Raw genomic sequence first — 14,079 nt, forward strand, 5'->3', positions numbered from 1 at the left:
ATGTTTTGTATACGTGACAAACCTTACTCATTGGTTGTGTCGGGTGGTGGGCTTAACGACACATTTATATTTACACGATCTTCAATAAACAACCTGTATTACGGATAATATTGGTCGTGAAAGCCTACGTGTTATATTATTAGTTGCATGCTGAAGTGTATAACATGTGTTTCTCCACAGCTGGCACACTTTGGCTTGTGGTATTCCAACAAACAGCAGCAGTTGCGATGGGTCGACTTGGAGAAGCCTCTTCGGAAGCAGCTGGACAAGTTTGCCCAGGAGGCTTTGCTGCACTTTGGAGTTCTGTTCTATGTACCCAGCGAGATCCAACTGCAGCAAGAGGTCACCAGGTATGCCCTTGTGTTTGGGTCCTTTCTGCCATTTACACATGGCTAGAGGTATGCAAAAGCTTGTCTCCAACCACGAAGGGGTGTTTTCTGGGGAAAAAACATCGACCTAAATATTAATTTGAGATTCAACCATTGTCCCTCTAATGAATTGTTATTGATCGGGAAGAATAATAATAATTTACACTTCTAAAGCACCTTTCACCCGGAGGTCACAAGGTGCTGAAATATCTCACTGGAGCAGCCATAGTATATGTAAACCTGTATGTTCTTATACTTGGAGCCAGATTTTTTTACGTGAAAAATACCAATACAGTAATATAAGAAAATCCATGTAATGTAAGTTACCCTAAAGTAATTCTTTTCCTTTTTTATAGTCATTTTAGACTATTGGACAAAAGACCGATATCTAGAATAGTTTAGAATGCATGTTTATAAGAAACTGTATCAACAAGTAACCCCAGTGAATATGCTATGAACTTTTCAGATAATTGGAGTAATATTTTTAGTCAAACTACCACATACATTCTCCACTACACCCAAAGTTACTGGAGGTGCTCAAGAGCATAGGAGCAGACTGGATGGGGCAGACAGCTGATCGAGTCATTGTGCATGTGTTGAGACAGCAGTAATGAGTCACAGAGAGTCACAACCAAGAATTGTGGAAATATAAGTAACATAAGAATGCTCACTATGTATGCCCGCTACTCTTAACATCTGTGTGGAGGGAATGAGGGAGGGAATATTTGAAGAAGCGGGAGAAAAATAATGGAAGGTGGAGGCCAAAGGGTCAAGTTAGCCATCCGTTGTGATGACAAAGCCCTTCTGGCCAGTTTTGAAGAGGGGCCTACAGGAGTAGCTCATTGGAAATGTGAACAAAGTGGAAAGTGATTTTGGAATGAGAATCAATGTACAGAACATTTAATTAATTAAAACCACACAGCAAGGTGGAAATAAGTGAAATACTGCGCTGGTAAGCGACACAGTAGAATTATCTGCCAAATACTGTGAAAGAAGATAACAGTTGATTTAAGGAGATTAGCATTACGATATAATGGAAAAAGCTTGATTTAAACAAAAACAAGTTGATGCTGTGAAGACATATGAGCACAAATTAAAGGAGAGATTCATAAAGATCCAAATTTGGAGTGTAGTGTCATATTTGGCTGCGACATGGATATTCAGAAGAATGATTGAATGTTTCGGGATGTGAATGTGGTGTCGAATGCAAACAATTAAAAATAAAGTAACAGAGTGCTAAAGCGGGTCTAATTCCAAAAATACAGAGAAGGCTAAAGACACAGTAGCCAAGAACACACCATTCCACAAAGGATTTTAAATATTCTGAGATGCAACATAATAAATTGTGGTCAACAATAACTTGACATGCCATCAGTACAAAGTGCAAGTCTGCTTGTGCAGTGAACTGTGTTTGCTCATGTGGTCTTTACTCCCACCCCAGACTCCCACACCCCATTTTTTCCTGTATGTGGAGTGGTTAATTGGTCCCATAGCCCTTCTTTTAGATTCAGTTATGTCTGCCATGAAGACAGATTGTGTTGTGACATATTCAACGTATGAAACGGTTCATCATTTTTGTGGGTGGTCTAGCGTATTCTGCATTTGGCTTATTGAATAATCCATACTAGAAACAGATGTGTGCCGCATCCCTTGGCCTGTTCAGTATGAGAAAAAAATATTGGTATGTCTCCCACTTCTTGTTACCGTAAAATGCATTGCTTACCACGTCCATGCGTAATGTTACCCACCTCTAACCCAAGGGTCCTGTCAGGTCAAAGTAATTTATTGATGGAAATTCCATATTCGTATGTCAGGGGCCAAACCACTGTTGCCTTTCCCACAAAGTTGTACTGATTTTGTCGACCCCGAAGGGATGATGGGTTCAGTCAACCCCCCCCCACCAAGTAGAGGGTTTGAATATGCAACCTTCTGATTGCGAGCCACTCTACTCTTCATGTGAGCCACCCAAACCAAAGAGCTAAAGATGCCTCCGGGTTTATTATTGCAATATTTGTTCGCCTTATAAAGTAAGCGCAGTGCATTTCGTGAATGTTTGGCACACACTTTTTAAAGAGCAGCATGATGGCCATGGTCAGGCGAGCCGCTCGCATGCCTCTCGTGCTATTCCTGCTGCGCGGGTGCCTGACGTGCTTGTCTGCTGGAGCCCACCGTGCTCGCTGGCCTGGAATGTCTGCGGCTGCCCTGCAGCAGCAGCTGCGAATCCATCTCTTCCATCACTCATCTGCTCCCAGCAGAATTATTGTTTATAAGTTTCTGCCCCCCCCGAACCCGTTTCCAAGGGAGAGAAGTAGCAACAATCACCTGTGTGAAATGAAAGTGGACGGGCGTGTGTGTGTATATATATGTGAAGTGTTTGTGAGGTGTTTATAATAACATGCATGTGCCATAGTGTAGCGGTTTGCGTGCTGCGCTACGAGCCCACTCACTGCCTATACCAGTGACGATTATCTGAACCTGTCCTGGGCCTCCCCTAGGTGGAATCGGCCTCAAATTAGTACCTGGTGCGGTGTGTAAACATTGCCACTGGGGAGACAAAGCCGTGGTGCTGGCCACCTTCCCCCTCGCGTGCCGTGCCGGCCTTCATAGGTGTACGCTAACATTACTTGCCCCAACAGTCTGTTACAGGCTATACGGAATATCTTTAGTGGTTATAATATCTTTTGACAAGAGGTCTTTGTTATAGGTGAAAAAAAAGCATTTAGTTTACACATACCTTGGGGACTGTGATATAGTCAGAATCCAACTTCATAATTGTTGATGTAATTAATTCAATACAGGATCTGTTTCTATAGGCTCATCGTTGGTGGTCAGAGGTCAGCATGTTAAACTTGCATGCTTATATGCACGTTTTGGTTTTCAATCTTGTATATTTATTTTTTTTCAAGGTATTTTTACTACATTGCTCTGCCCAGATTTTGTTTAGGTGTGTTATTGTGCAAACATTTACAAGCAAATTCTTTGAAGCTTTGACTGGTACCGAAAGTGTGCAATGAGAATGTTTTGGTGGGTTGGCTGGCATGACCTCATTTAACCCTAAATATTACAGGGAGTAAACTTGTCTTGTTAACCTTTGGAATGCAAATATTTAGTTTATAGGTGCCCTCTGCTCCTTCCCATAGTTGCAAATGAGTGTGATATTTTGACTGAGTGAACGGATGAACAATTCAAGTATTTCCAGGTGCGTTTTCACCAACCTTTTTCAGTATCTGTTATGCAGTTAAAACTGAGTCATGTCATGAGTCATTGGAATTAGTAGGTGCTAGATTCTCTGCCCCATTTGTAATCGTCATCACTTTGACGTAACATTTTAATCCATACAAAAAAAATGTATATTCGGTCAGATCTGTGAACTTTAAAAATGTAGATGATATTTAACACAACATTTGTCACATGCAGCTACCCATCCAGTGTGTTTTTTATTGCCTGTGAATATTTAAATATATTATAAAAGCCACAGGAAAACCGAATTGTCTGGATTATAATAAGTCTGTTATAATAAAAGGCTCCGTATGGAATGTGTTTACTCTTAAAACATTGTTTAAACATTCCAATGACTTCCTGAACACTGAGCAGCCACAATTAAATTACTTGAAGCTGACTTTAAAAAGTAACATTCCACATGCTGAAATGGACCGTACATTTTCATATTAATGGCATGTTACATTTTCATAATGGCATGTTACATTTTCATAATAATGGCATGTTTCATTTTCATAATAATGGTATCTTTCATTTTCATAATAATGGCATGTTTCCATAGTGTTTTCAATCACACTATTGGCTATGCATCAAAAATGTGACACTGGATTGTTGTCTTTAAGTTAATATAAAAGACATTTTATAATGTTCAAATTAACTAATTGTTTAGGCAAATATTTTAGTTACTAAAGAGTAGTGTTCCACTTGTTAAGAAATTACTGCCAATCGTGTTTTAGTACAAAAATGTCAAAAACATGATTTTACCTGAAGATATGGAGTTGCGTTCCCTTATCATAATGATACTTTATGGCTTCAAATCGTAAAACATGAAACAGAAAAATGTGTATTTCATGCATTTGTAAAAAATAGCTGTGAAGAAGGTTGTGTAAAGTCACATCTTTCAACCAGCATCAACAAAGAGCATCTTGATGTTAACATGAAAGCCTCTCCTGCAGTTGTTGACATACCACGCACCTTCAGATAGCCTTTCCGTTTACTGCCACCTTAAAGTGTATAGCGTTATTAAAATCAGCACGAGAAAGCAAAACACAAATCCACATGTTTGAAGCATAATCCTTCAACTTGGTGCATGCTCCTGCAAGATACATGGTTCACATGCCAATCCCCTTGAAACTGGCACGTGGAGTTTATTATTATTATTTAGGCACTATGCAGGGGTTGGCCTATTTTCATCAGATGATTGGATGCTATGATCTGCTGAAACATTCATGGCTTGCCCTGTTTAAAACAAAAAAGCAGCCTGGGGCCGAATGAAAGGCCGGGAATGTGAACGATGTGTTGTGTGCATGGCTGCTCAAGCTGACGAGCAAGGTATTCTATTTGAGGCTTTGCCGGCAGGTAATACAGTGATGATGGATGGAGAGGCCCCATTAAAAGTGCACCCTTTCTCTGGGGTGCAATCCTGCTTTAGCAAGGGATTAGTTTCTAAACGGAATATTTTTTTTTCCCATTTGGCAGTAGACTGGAGTAGGCACGTGACTAGCTAGGGGTTTTCTTGGATGTGCTGTGTCGGTTGTAGATAATTCCCATGTGACCGATCTGGACAGACCCAGCTGAAATTAAGACCTGGCTGTAGGTATCTGGCTAATGGAACAAGGCTACCTTTTGATTATACAATGTGGACTTACGATAGCAGATACTTTTTGAAATAGGACTCTTTTTTTGTTATCATAAAAGCCTGCACATTGAACCATCGTAGTTTTACATCCAAATTTTAAAATGGGGAAGAAACTATGCATAAACTTAGGACGAGCGTTTTTACAAGACTCGTGCAATATCATTGTGGAAGCTTAAATTAATTGTGGTCGAGTAAACCTGTGCTCAAGGAGTATAGTATTTGTTTTTGCCAACCTCTAGTTTGCCTACATTTGTTTTTGCTATAATTAGATGTGTAATGATGCATACATCAAAAGTATAGACCAAATGTCAAATTATTATTTGAATAATATACATATATATGCAAAGTATACATTGTGGCTAATTGAGTGAACAAAACTACAAATTTGACAAGAATTAAACATACTCTGGTTCTTTAGGTAAAGTCACATAGGTGAGTGGATTCCTACAGTCACGAAAGCTTCAAATCTAGAAATAATTAAACACTACAAATAATATGCAAAACATTGAGGTAATATTTGTTTTTAATTGCCGATCGCTGGTTTGAGGGTGAGGAGGGGGGAGAGAGAATTCACAATAAGAATCTATTTCTACTGGAAGTGAATTGTTACATTCCTCAAAGGACCAGAACATGGATGGATAAAAATATATTTTAGACCCAAATTATGCATGCATTAATTGCTTGTCCTCTTCCATTATCTAAATTATATGCAGAATTATATGCAGAATTTGTTAAATGATGCTCCAGTGTTACGTTGATACTGAACGGTGGACCAGCACAGTACAGGCGGCACACCTGCGATGTCATGGAGACAATGAGATGGATACAACACGACAGAATACGATGTGGTCGAATGTCAAATTTAAAATAAAATATAGTATTGATGAGACCATACATAAAGAGAGAATAACAGAGGACGGTACAAGGGAAGATGAGACAGTTTGTACATACAGTACTTTAAAGAAACAATACGGTACAGATAAAAGTACGCAAAAATACGGTGTGAAAGAGGAAACGGAGTAAAAAAGGCTTAGTCCAGACCAGTCGGTGCATGACAAGGTGGTGCAAACGAGGCGGTATACAAAGAAGAAGCACTTGTTAATTCTCACCTCAACTCGATACAATTGAAATTAGTTTATTTTCAAGAATTATGATTAATGCTTTTATCAAGTTCTAAAATGTGTTTTTTATGGATGATATTGGACGCGAAAGCCTACGTGTTAAACTTCAAAAATGTGCATAAGTAATTCGATCACATTCAACATAATGGTAAAAAATATGAACAATTTATACTATTGATGCCATGCATTGCTGCATCACCAGGAGAATGAATCATTCTGGCCCGATGCTTAATAGAAATACCAATAACTTATCCGTTATGGCCAACTTAAACTATATTAGTTGCAGTTGTACATACTTTGTATTTCATTTGTCAGCAAATAAAAAAAAATTGGGCTATTAAAGTCAGTAGTGTTCTTGCTATCCTAAATTGCATTTACCGTACTTGAACTTATAGACAGTTAAATAAGGATATGTATCACCGATTACTGCCGCACTTTACATGTGACGGGTTCAAATCCTCCATTGTTGGTTCCATATAAAGAAAATACTTGCATGTGTAAAGACAATGCTTTCCACATCACACAAAGCATAGTTTTTAATAATATATTTTTTTATCCCAGCCTGCATTTGGCTTCATGCAACTCTGCACGAATGGAATTCAATATGGCAATTGCATTAACGTGTAATCCAATTAAGCTGTGCTTAGGGAGTAATGTGGGGCCCTCTGGTCTGCCTTGCCCTAAAGACATTGGCTTTGCTATGAACATAGCACACCTGGCGTTTACACCAGTTACGTTAGGATAGCTGGACATTCAAATTAAGGGATTCAGAAAATGCAAGGGGTAGCATTGCATGCCTGAGCATCACGTTGACCCTGCCTTTGGATTGGTTGTGTACTCGGATCACAATCAGGGGTTAGATGTGACAATGCTTGCTGGAAGCACATGTGGCAGCTCCTCTAAGAAAAGCGCTTGTGAGCAGGGGTATTATTGGAGATGGAATGCCACTGTCATGCACCCATCACAAAGTGCTGCACTTGTAAATTGTTGGAAATAAGCAACGCTCATGTTGAATGTGCTTGCTAACAGGAAATACTACTCTGAAAAATAACGAATACTGCACTGCATCTGTTGTCTCTGACTTTATTTGTGCTGCACATGTTAAGTAAACTTTGTTTTAGGAAAGTTAATAGAATTTTTATTTAAAGCTTTCGTGACTGCAGGGATTTCTATTCTAGGTTCTTTCGGTAAAGTCACGTAGACGGGAAACAAAATAATAAAAATATAAAACAATAAAACCACACCTGATGATGATTGCTTGTGTTGCAGTCGAAACGTCGTGAGAATTTAATTGTTTTATATTTTTATTATTTTATTGTTTCCCTTCTACGTGACTTTACCGAAAGAACCAAGAATATGAAAGTGAATAGCTTGACTAAAGGTATGCTTTCAAAGATATCTGTCCTTATAAGACATTAAGGGCCCTCTATTTTTAAAGGCAGCCCGTGTAAACTTATATAGACTATATTATAATTATCTGGAATGTAGTATGCTGTGGTAATTAATAGTAATAGCCAGTGATAATTACAATCTGATACATTTGCTCACAGTATATCTTTAGAAATACTGAGAAGTCACTTTATAAAACTTTTAAATAAGCCTAGGATGGCATGCAGTGTGCTCCTCAAAGTAGACCCATAAGCACAGGGAGTTGAATGTCAGGAACTAAAAATCACCTCTGTTATAGAAATATTTCGCACCATGAAAGCCTTAAATTTGGACTCTCTTCTATCTTCCAGAAGGATGCAACATCTGTTTAAAAAAAAAACCCTGCTGTGGTTAGCAAGATGATATTTTTTGTTGTTGAGAAATTGTTAAAGATCAAGGGGTACATTAGAAAGTGCCTAGCCTGGTTGATCAATCTGAGCTTGAGAACTATTGTCCGTAACAAAATTGTAGTTGTATTGGATGCAAGACCATTGCAACAACATGTCCTAAAGATTGTCAATAGGCTGCAAAGTTGGCAACTGGTCAGGAAACCTTAACGTTGTGGACCAACACGGAAACGCACACAAGGAATGGAATGCGTCACAGTTGCTGGATGCTGGAATGGAGATGGAGACCAAGCAACCAGCTTCACATAATTTTTCTCAGAGGGATGTGCTGTTGGCAGCAAGAGGGGATTCTATGCTTTCGCATTGACTACCCCAAAAATGTTTGAAGCAACCATGAAAGTATGGGTTGTTTTCTTGTTTAAATGCCCTTTTTCAGATTAGAGAAAATCCAGTAAGCTGAAAGCAGCTTGAAGCCATTAGTTTAATTATTTGCTGTTATTGGAGGGGGGTTTTGAATGCCTAGTTTGTGTTCTAAATCTGAGGTATATAATTAGTCATACAATCATTTGTTTATTTATCCAGGGAAGCCTCTTTAAGTCTTGAGACTTGTCTCTGGAAAGGACATGCATTGAGATGTTTCGCATATTATTTTTAAACAACTATTTTTCATCTGAGAGTTTATTCGAGTACATGCATAAATCCACACATGAGGGAATTTCTCTTCAAAGTCCACACGGATGGGTTCACAACCCATTTCCTGTACTGCTATTTCCTCAGCCCGGCAGGGTTAGGAGTTTTACAAGTCTGTCATCCACCAACCCTCGTCTCTGTAGTTCTTGATTATTGGTGTATGCTCCCCTTCCTGACTGTAATGCCTGACTGGTTCACTCAGAGCCATTATACTGTGGTTTATGTTGGCCACAGGTAAGAAGACCAAAAATCTTAGCCCACTGATGGCATGAAAAAAATTCACGATAATGCAAACAGCACTGTTGTGACAGTAATGGCAATGAGTCAAAGCTACACCCGTGTGCGTGTGTGAAGCATTTCCCAGGACAACCACTTCCTCAGAACTTGTTTGACAGATCAACACAGTGAAAATGTTTATTCATCTTACAAGCCTTTACATTATTCTGTAACTTTTTTCTTTTTTGTGGGACATGAAAATGTATTTTGAGCTTTTTAAAATTTGTTTTTGGTTTATATTTTTGTCATTAACCAACAACCTGCAGTTGTGTTAGAGTACTGCATTAGATGTTAATGTGATTTGTTTAGACGTATAAGCTGAATTGATTTTTATGACCATCAGGAGGGCCCTGTATGGATGTTTGGCCATTTTGTATTGTGGACAGTTTAAATTATGAAACCTATAGTACAAAACAATTGCTAAAGGCAATACCATTGACACATCAATGCAGAAGTGTTCATTAATCGTTTTACTTCCCTGCTATCTGGCCATCTCACAGCCTAATTTGTGGGTTTTGTGATCCATCACCCTTACCACATTGTTGTAGATTTGAATTATATTTAAATATTGCTCTTCATGAGACTGGCACATACGTATTACCAACCAGGCCTACCAAGCATATACTGTGCCCAGTGCAAATTCCAGAGCTGGGTCCAATGGTCCTCCAAACGAAACTCTACCCTTTTTGTATTCTCCCACTATGAAAGAGTCTGGCTTCAAGAAAGGCATTACAATAATACCATCCCTGTATTTCGTAAAACTTATGCACACACACAGATACATCTTGGAGAAATTGCAGTAACATCTTATTGTATTATTGATTGCTTACAGATACCAATATTACCTCCAGCTGAAGAAGGACATTATTGAAGGAAAGCTGCCATGCAGCGTGGAACAGAGTGTACGGCTGGCCAGTCTCGCCGTGCAGGGTAAGCCAGTAATGAATGTAATTTAAATCGAATCTAATCCAGGCTATCTTAAGCCATTGCTTATATACCAAAGCATTGTGTTTTTTCTCTTTGGCTCTAAATACAACTCCAGCGCTCTTAGAATTGAATATAGGTAAATTAAATCATTGTTGCCTTCTGTTAATCGATTGTTATTAGTGTGCACTTGTTCAACGGGGCACTGCCTTGACTTGGCGATGAACATTGAAGAATTTGTAGGCCTGAGTAGCTATACTGGATATGGGCACAGATGCCAGTCAGGTACTCGGTGAGAGGTGAGACAGTGTGCTCCTTTTAACAAATCTGTCAAGCAGCCCCCATGATCATCGCAACTAATCCATGTATGTATGTTTAACTTCTTTCGCACCGTACATAGCCAACCGTGCAAATTGGAGGTGGCCTCCAGTATCCAACAGCTCTCGATCCACCAACGTCTTGTCTAGGGTTAACACAATGTTTTCCCATATGCCTTTAGTCTCCCTCTGGGCCAGAAGTATAGAGAGTTGATGATGTGGAACATGTATTTTTTAATTGGTGTACATGAGGGCCCAAATCTTAGGTTCTTTTTCATGACCAGACAATGAGTTATAAATTGTTGTTTCATATTCAGCAACAGCGTTATGATTTTACAGTATTGTATTTGAATTGTAAATGCATTTTTATTCTTCACTTGATTTCCAGTTATATTTGTCATTGTTAATACTGTTCTTGTTTGAGAATGTTATCACCTGCAGTAAGGCTGTACATACTTTAATACTTTAATTTCCCTATTATGATGTGAATATATATCCTTTCTCCCTAGCTGATTTTGGCGACTATGACCAGTACCAATCACAAGAATTTCTTAGAGACTACATCTTATTCCCAATGGTATGTATCGTTCCTCAACCAGTGTTAAATTTGCATACAAGCACTCGCATTTTCTGATGTTAATAAGCAGTTCACAATGGCTGTTTTCTTTAGGATATGAGAAAATTTTAATGTATCAACTATGAACAACCTGCACTTTAAACCAATTATTTAGTGACTGGTACAGTTGATGCACAAGCACAAAGAACAAAAACTCAACACATTTGCCAATGGCATGGCTTTAAAAGGAATGGGTATAATAGGGCACCTTTCAAGTAGTAATTCCTCATAGCTTAAATCTATATGTTATGAAGATCTATGTGTTACAAAGTCGGGCCATTGCAAAACAAACTTTACCAACTATATATTATCTTTTTAATGCAGTGTTATTGGTTAATGTGAGTATTTGTGCTTGAAATAAATTTGTTTAAAAAAACACAAGTAACGTGAGTGTTGCAATCACTGCAGTTCTACTACTGCGTAGGTGGTCATAGTTGTGCTCTATAGCTCTCAGATGTGTTTTTGGGTTGCAACGCTTGTTGTTTGGCATATACTTAAGACGCTTCCAGCACATGGAGTGAAACGGCAGACATGCTGAACAACACATGCCACAACCCAAAACCACATCGGAGAGGCACTGCAATGTTTAGTCTTTCAGTTTGGATTGCATCATGTGGCATCTTACTCAGGTGTGGGCACAGGATGACAGCCTACAGGAAGAGATGACGGTTAAAGTGGCTATACAGCATCAAAACCTCAGGTAACCATGCACCTTTTTACCTAAGATACATATGTATGTTGAACTTCTGTTGCACTGTACGTAGCCAACCGTGATAATCAGAGGTGGGTGAAAAGGACAACACCTAATTCCGTCAGTGCAATTACTGACTGCTTTGTCAAGGTGCATGATTATGAACCAATAATCGGTGAAAGGCATAGTTACAATAGTTGAGTCACATGGCCTGTTGGGATTGACTTTCCCTCGAGATAGCATGTTCACCTGTCGCGCTTGTTGCAGAGTTTCGCGGTTTGAAATCAAGCCGCCGCCTTGAATAATTCTACGAGTGTATTAACCGTAAGAATACGCGCCGTCTTCTTGACACAGGACGTTAAATATCCCGTGACGTCATTCACAAGAGGAGACCATTGTGTGCTGGCGTCTTGTTCCAAATTTGCCAAAAAATAAAATAGACCCGCAAATGACTCAATTGGAATATAAATAGCATTCAGTGGCCTGTATTATGAGAACTTGGTGAGGCTTTCCCCTGTAAACAAGCGTCATAACATCCAGTTTTTTGATTGCCTCGTTGGTTAATTGCCGCTGTAGGAAACATGGAAAACCCTTGTTGCATCATTGCACCCTCCCCTGGATTTGAGCTTGTTGTGATAGGGTCAATAAACCAGCGTTTTCATGTGGCCTGTGAGTGGAAGAACAAATATTTTACTTCTGCAGTCAGCGTATGTCCACGGGCACAGTTCTGAGCGCATAATGTGGGTTATTGAAGCTTTTGTCCACATTGCAGTGTCGCACCCACAAATAGTACTGCTTTCAACCTCTGACTCTGTTTTAGCCGTCGACTCAGGACACGATATGGACCTTTCAATTTAGTGTAATGAATACTTTATAATTTACTCATCGTAATGTTCGCAAAGAGGTTTCACAGCGTATACACATCAGTCTTTACAAAACTTACTTTAATGTAAGTTGGTTATATTCAATTTGCTACAGCAACAGGCCAAAAACCTGAGTGCAGCTTTGAAACTTCCAAGGTCGCACATGCAGTTAATGAGTAGATAGCAAGCTATTCCTTGTTATAGTAGCATCACTTAAAAGTCACCTTTATATATAAGTTATTTTGCACCGTAGGTAGCCAGCTGTGCTAATCGGAGGTGCAGAGGAATCTTGAGTCACGTTCTGCGTCTCGTCGTGTAACGGTTTTCACACTTGCTTGGAAGTTCTTTTGCTCCAAGTTTATTTATACTGTGGAACGGTCTTACGATGCTGTTTTAAATTTAGTAAATACATCTAAATAAGGCTAATGGTGCTTTAAATAGGGTGGAATTTAGACGCTAATTGGATTTAGAGCCCACTACTCCATGCTATGCGAGTCGTGTGTGTAGCTCCTGGCAGCAAGTATAATGTCGCTATACTACCTTTCAAAAGTGTGATTTGTCAGCTGATAATGATTTATCCCACGAGTCAAAGTGTCTCTATTCCCAGGTGATTGATAAAACTATTGTAATACCGTAAATGTTAATATAAAGAAAGCTTAATTATTCACACAGTGGTCAGTCACCAACATGGTCCGAACATAGACATGAGAACACCATTCCCGTGCCCAGCACTCAGGGAACACAACCAACGCATTAAAAAAATTGTGCCTGCTCATTATTTGAAGACTGTATACACGTGCTATATACACCCATGTGACCTGCCCAGGGCCATGTTCCTCAGTTCTCCAGATAATCAATACAATTGTTGTATATGTCATAAACTTTATTATAAAAAGCTTATTTTTTTTCTATGAAGAATTTATAAAAAAAGTTTACTTATTCTTGTTACGTTTGATCAATTGAATCGATTGGCGGTAGCCCGGGTCACCGCAAAATATTGGTGGGCCGGGCATAGTTTAAGGTTTTTTTTCTGGGAGCATCGCTGGTACGATCTTGTCCTGCCGGAGGGCGACGCTGGGAGCGATGATGACGACGATGTCGATCCCGCCAGCACGACCATGACCGCCAGCCGTACCAAGAGAGCGCCTGGTGCGCCATTGCCTCCAAGTGGTCTCGCTCCCAAAGACAAGGGTGGCCGCCCCCGTAAGAAGCAGAACGTGCTAGGGAATGACCAGACCAGCATCCTGATGTACTTTCAAAACAAGCAATAAACAGACATTGCCACGCACAAATCCCGAACAGCCCCCCTTTTTTATGGGTGTTTTGCGTGTGTTTTTTATTTCCATATTTGGCGTTCGTATCGGGCTCAGTGACATCTCCCGTCTTCATAGGCCTTCTGGTTTCGGAGTTATGGAGGTTTTGGCACCCCCGGGTCACGATGGTGACCCGGGTCACCGCCAATCGATTCAATTGCTCATGTAAAACTCTGCAATATACATGCCTTCTTTATACTTACGTCACTGTTCTTTCAGCAAAGTACATGAATAAGGTATCGTTCGGCATGTACAATGCGTATCTTC

General features: G+C 39.5%; 1 protein-coding gene across 6 annotated transcripts in view; it reads left to right on the top strand.

The window, feature by feature from the left end:
- PTPN14 (protein tyrosine phosphatase non-receptor type 14) overlaps positions 1 to 14,079 on the top strand; it is a 66,162-nt gene that overhangs the window by 17,395 nt on the left and 34,688 nt on the right. For 4 of the 6 annotated variants that reach the window (XM_032963065.2, XM_032963067.2, XM_032963068.2 and 1 more), the window contains exons 3-6: positions 181 to 350; positions 9,921 to 10,018; positions 10,839 to 10,906; positions 11,575 to 11,645. In XM_032963065.2, coding sequence (XP_032818956.1) covers positions 181 to 350; positions 9,921 to 10,018; positions 10,839 to 10,906; positions 11,575 to 11,645 — 407 coding nt within the window. Of the gene's footprint in view, positions 1 to 180; positions 3,568 to 9,920; positions 10,019 to 10,838; positions 10,907 to 11,574; positions 11,646 to 14,079 lie in introns of those variants that run through there. The other 2 variants (XM_032963070.2, XM_076070447.1) reach the window with 2 other exon arrangements.

The sequence above is a fragment of the Petromyzon marinus genome, chromosome 29 (genome assembly GCF_048934315.1).
Source record: "Petromyzon marinus isolate PM22_M1 ecotype Great Lakes invasive population chromosome 29, UKy_Petmar_22M1.pri1.0, whole genome shotgun sequence".
NCBI classification, from domain to species: Eukaryota; Metazoa; Chordata; class Hyperoartia; order Petromyzontiformes; family Petromyzontidae; genus Petromyzon; species Petromyzon marinus.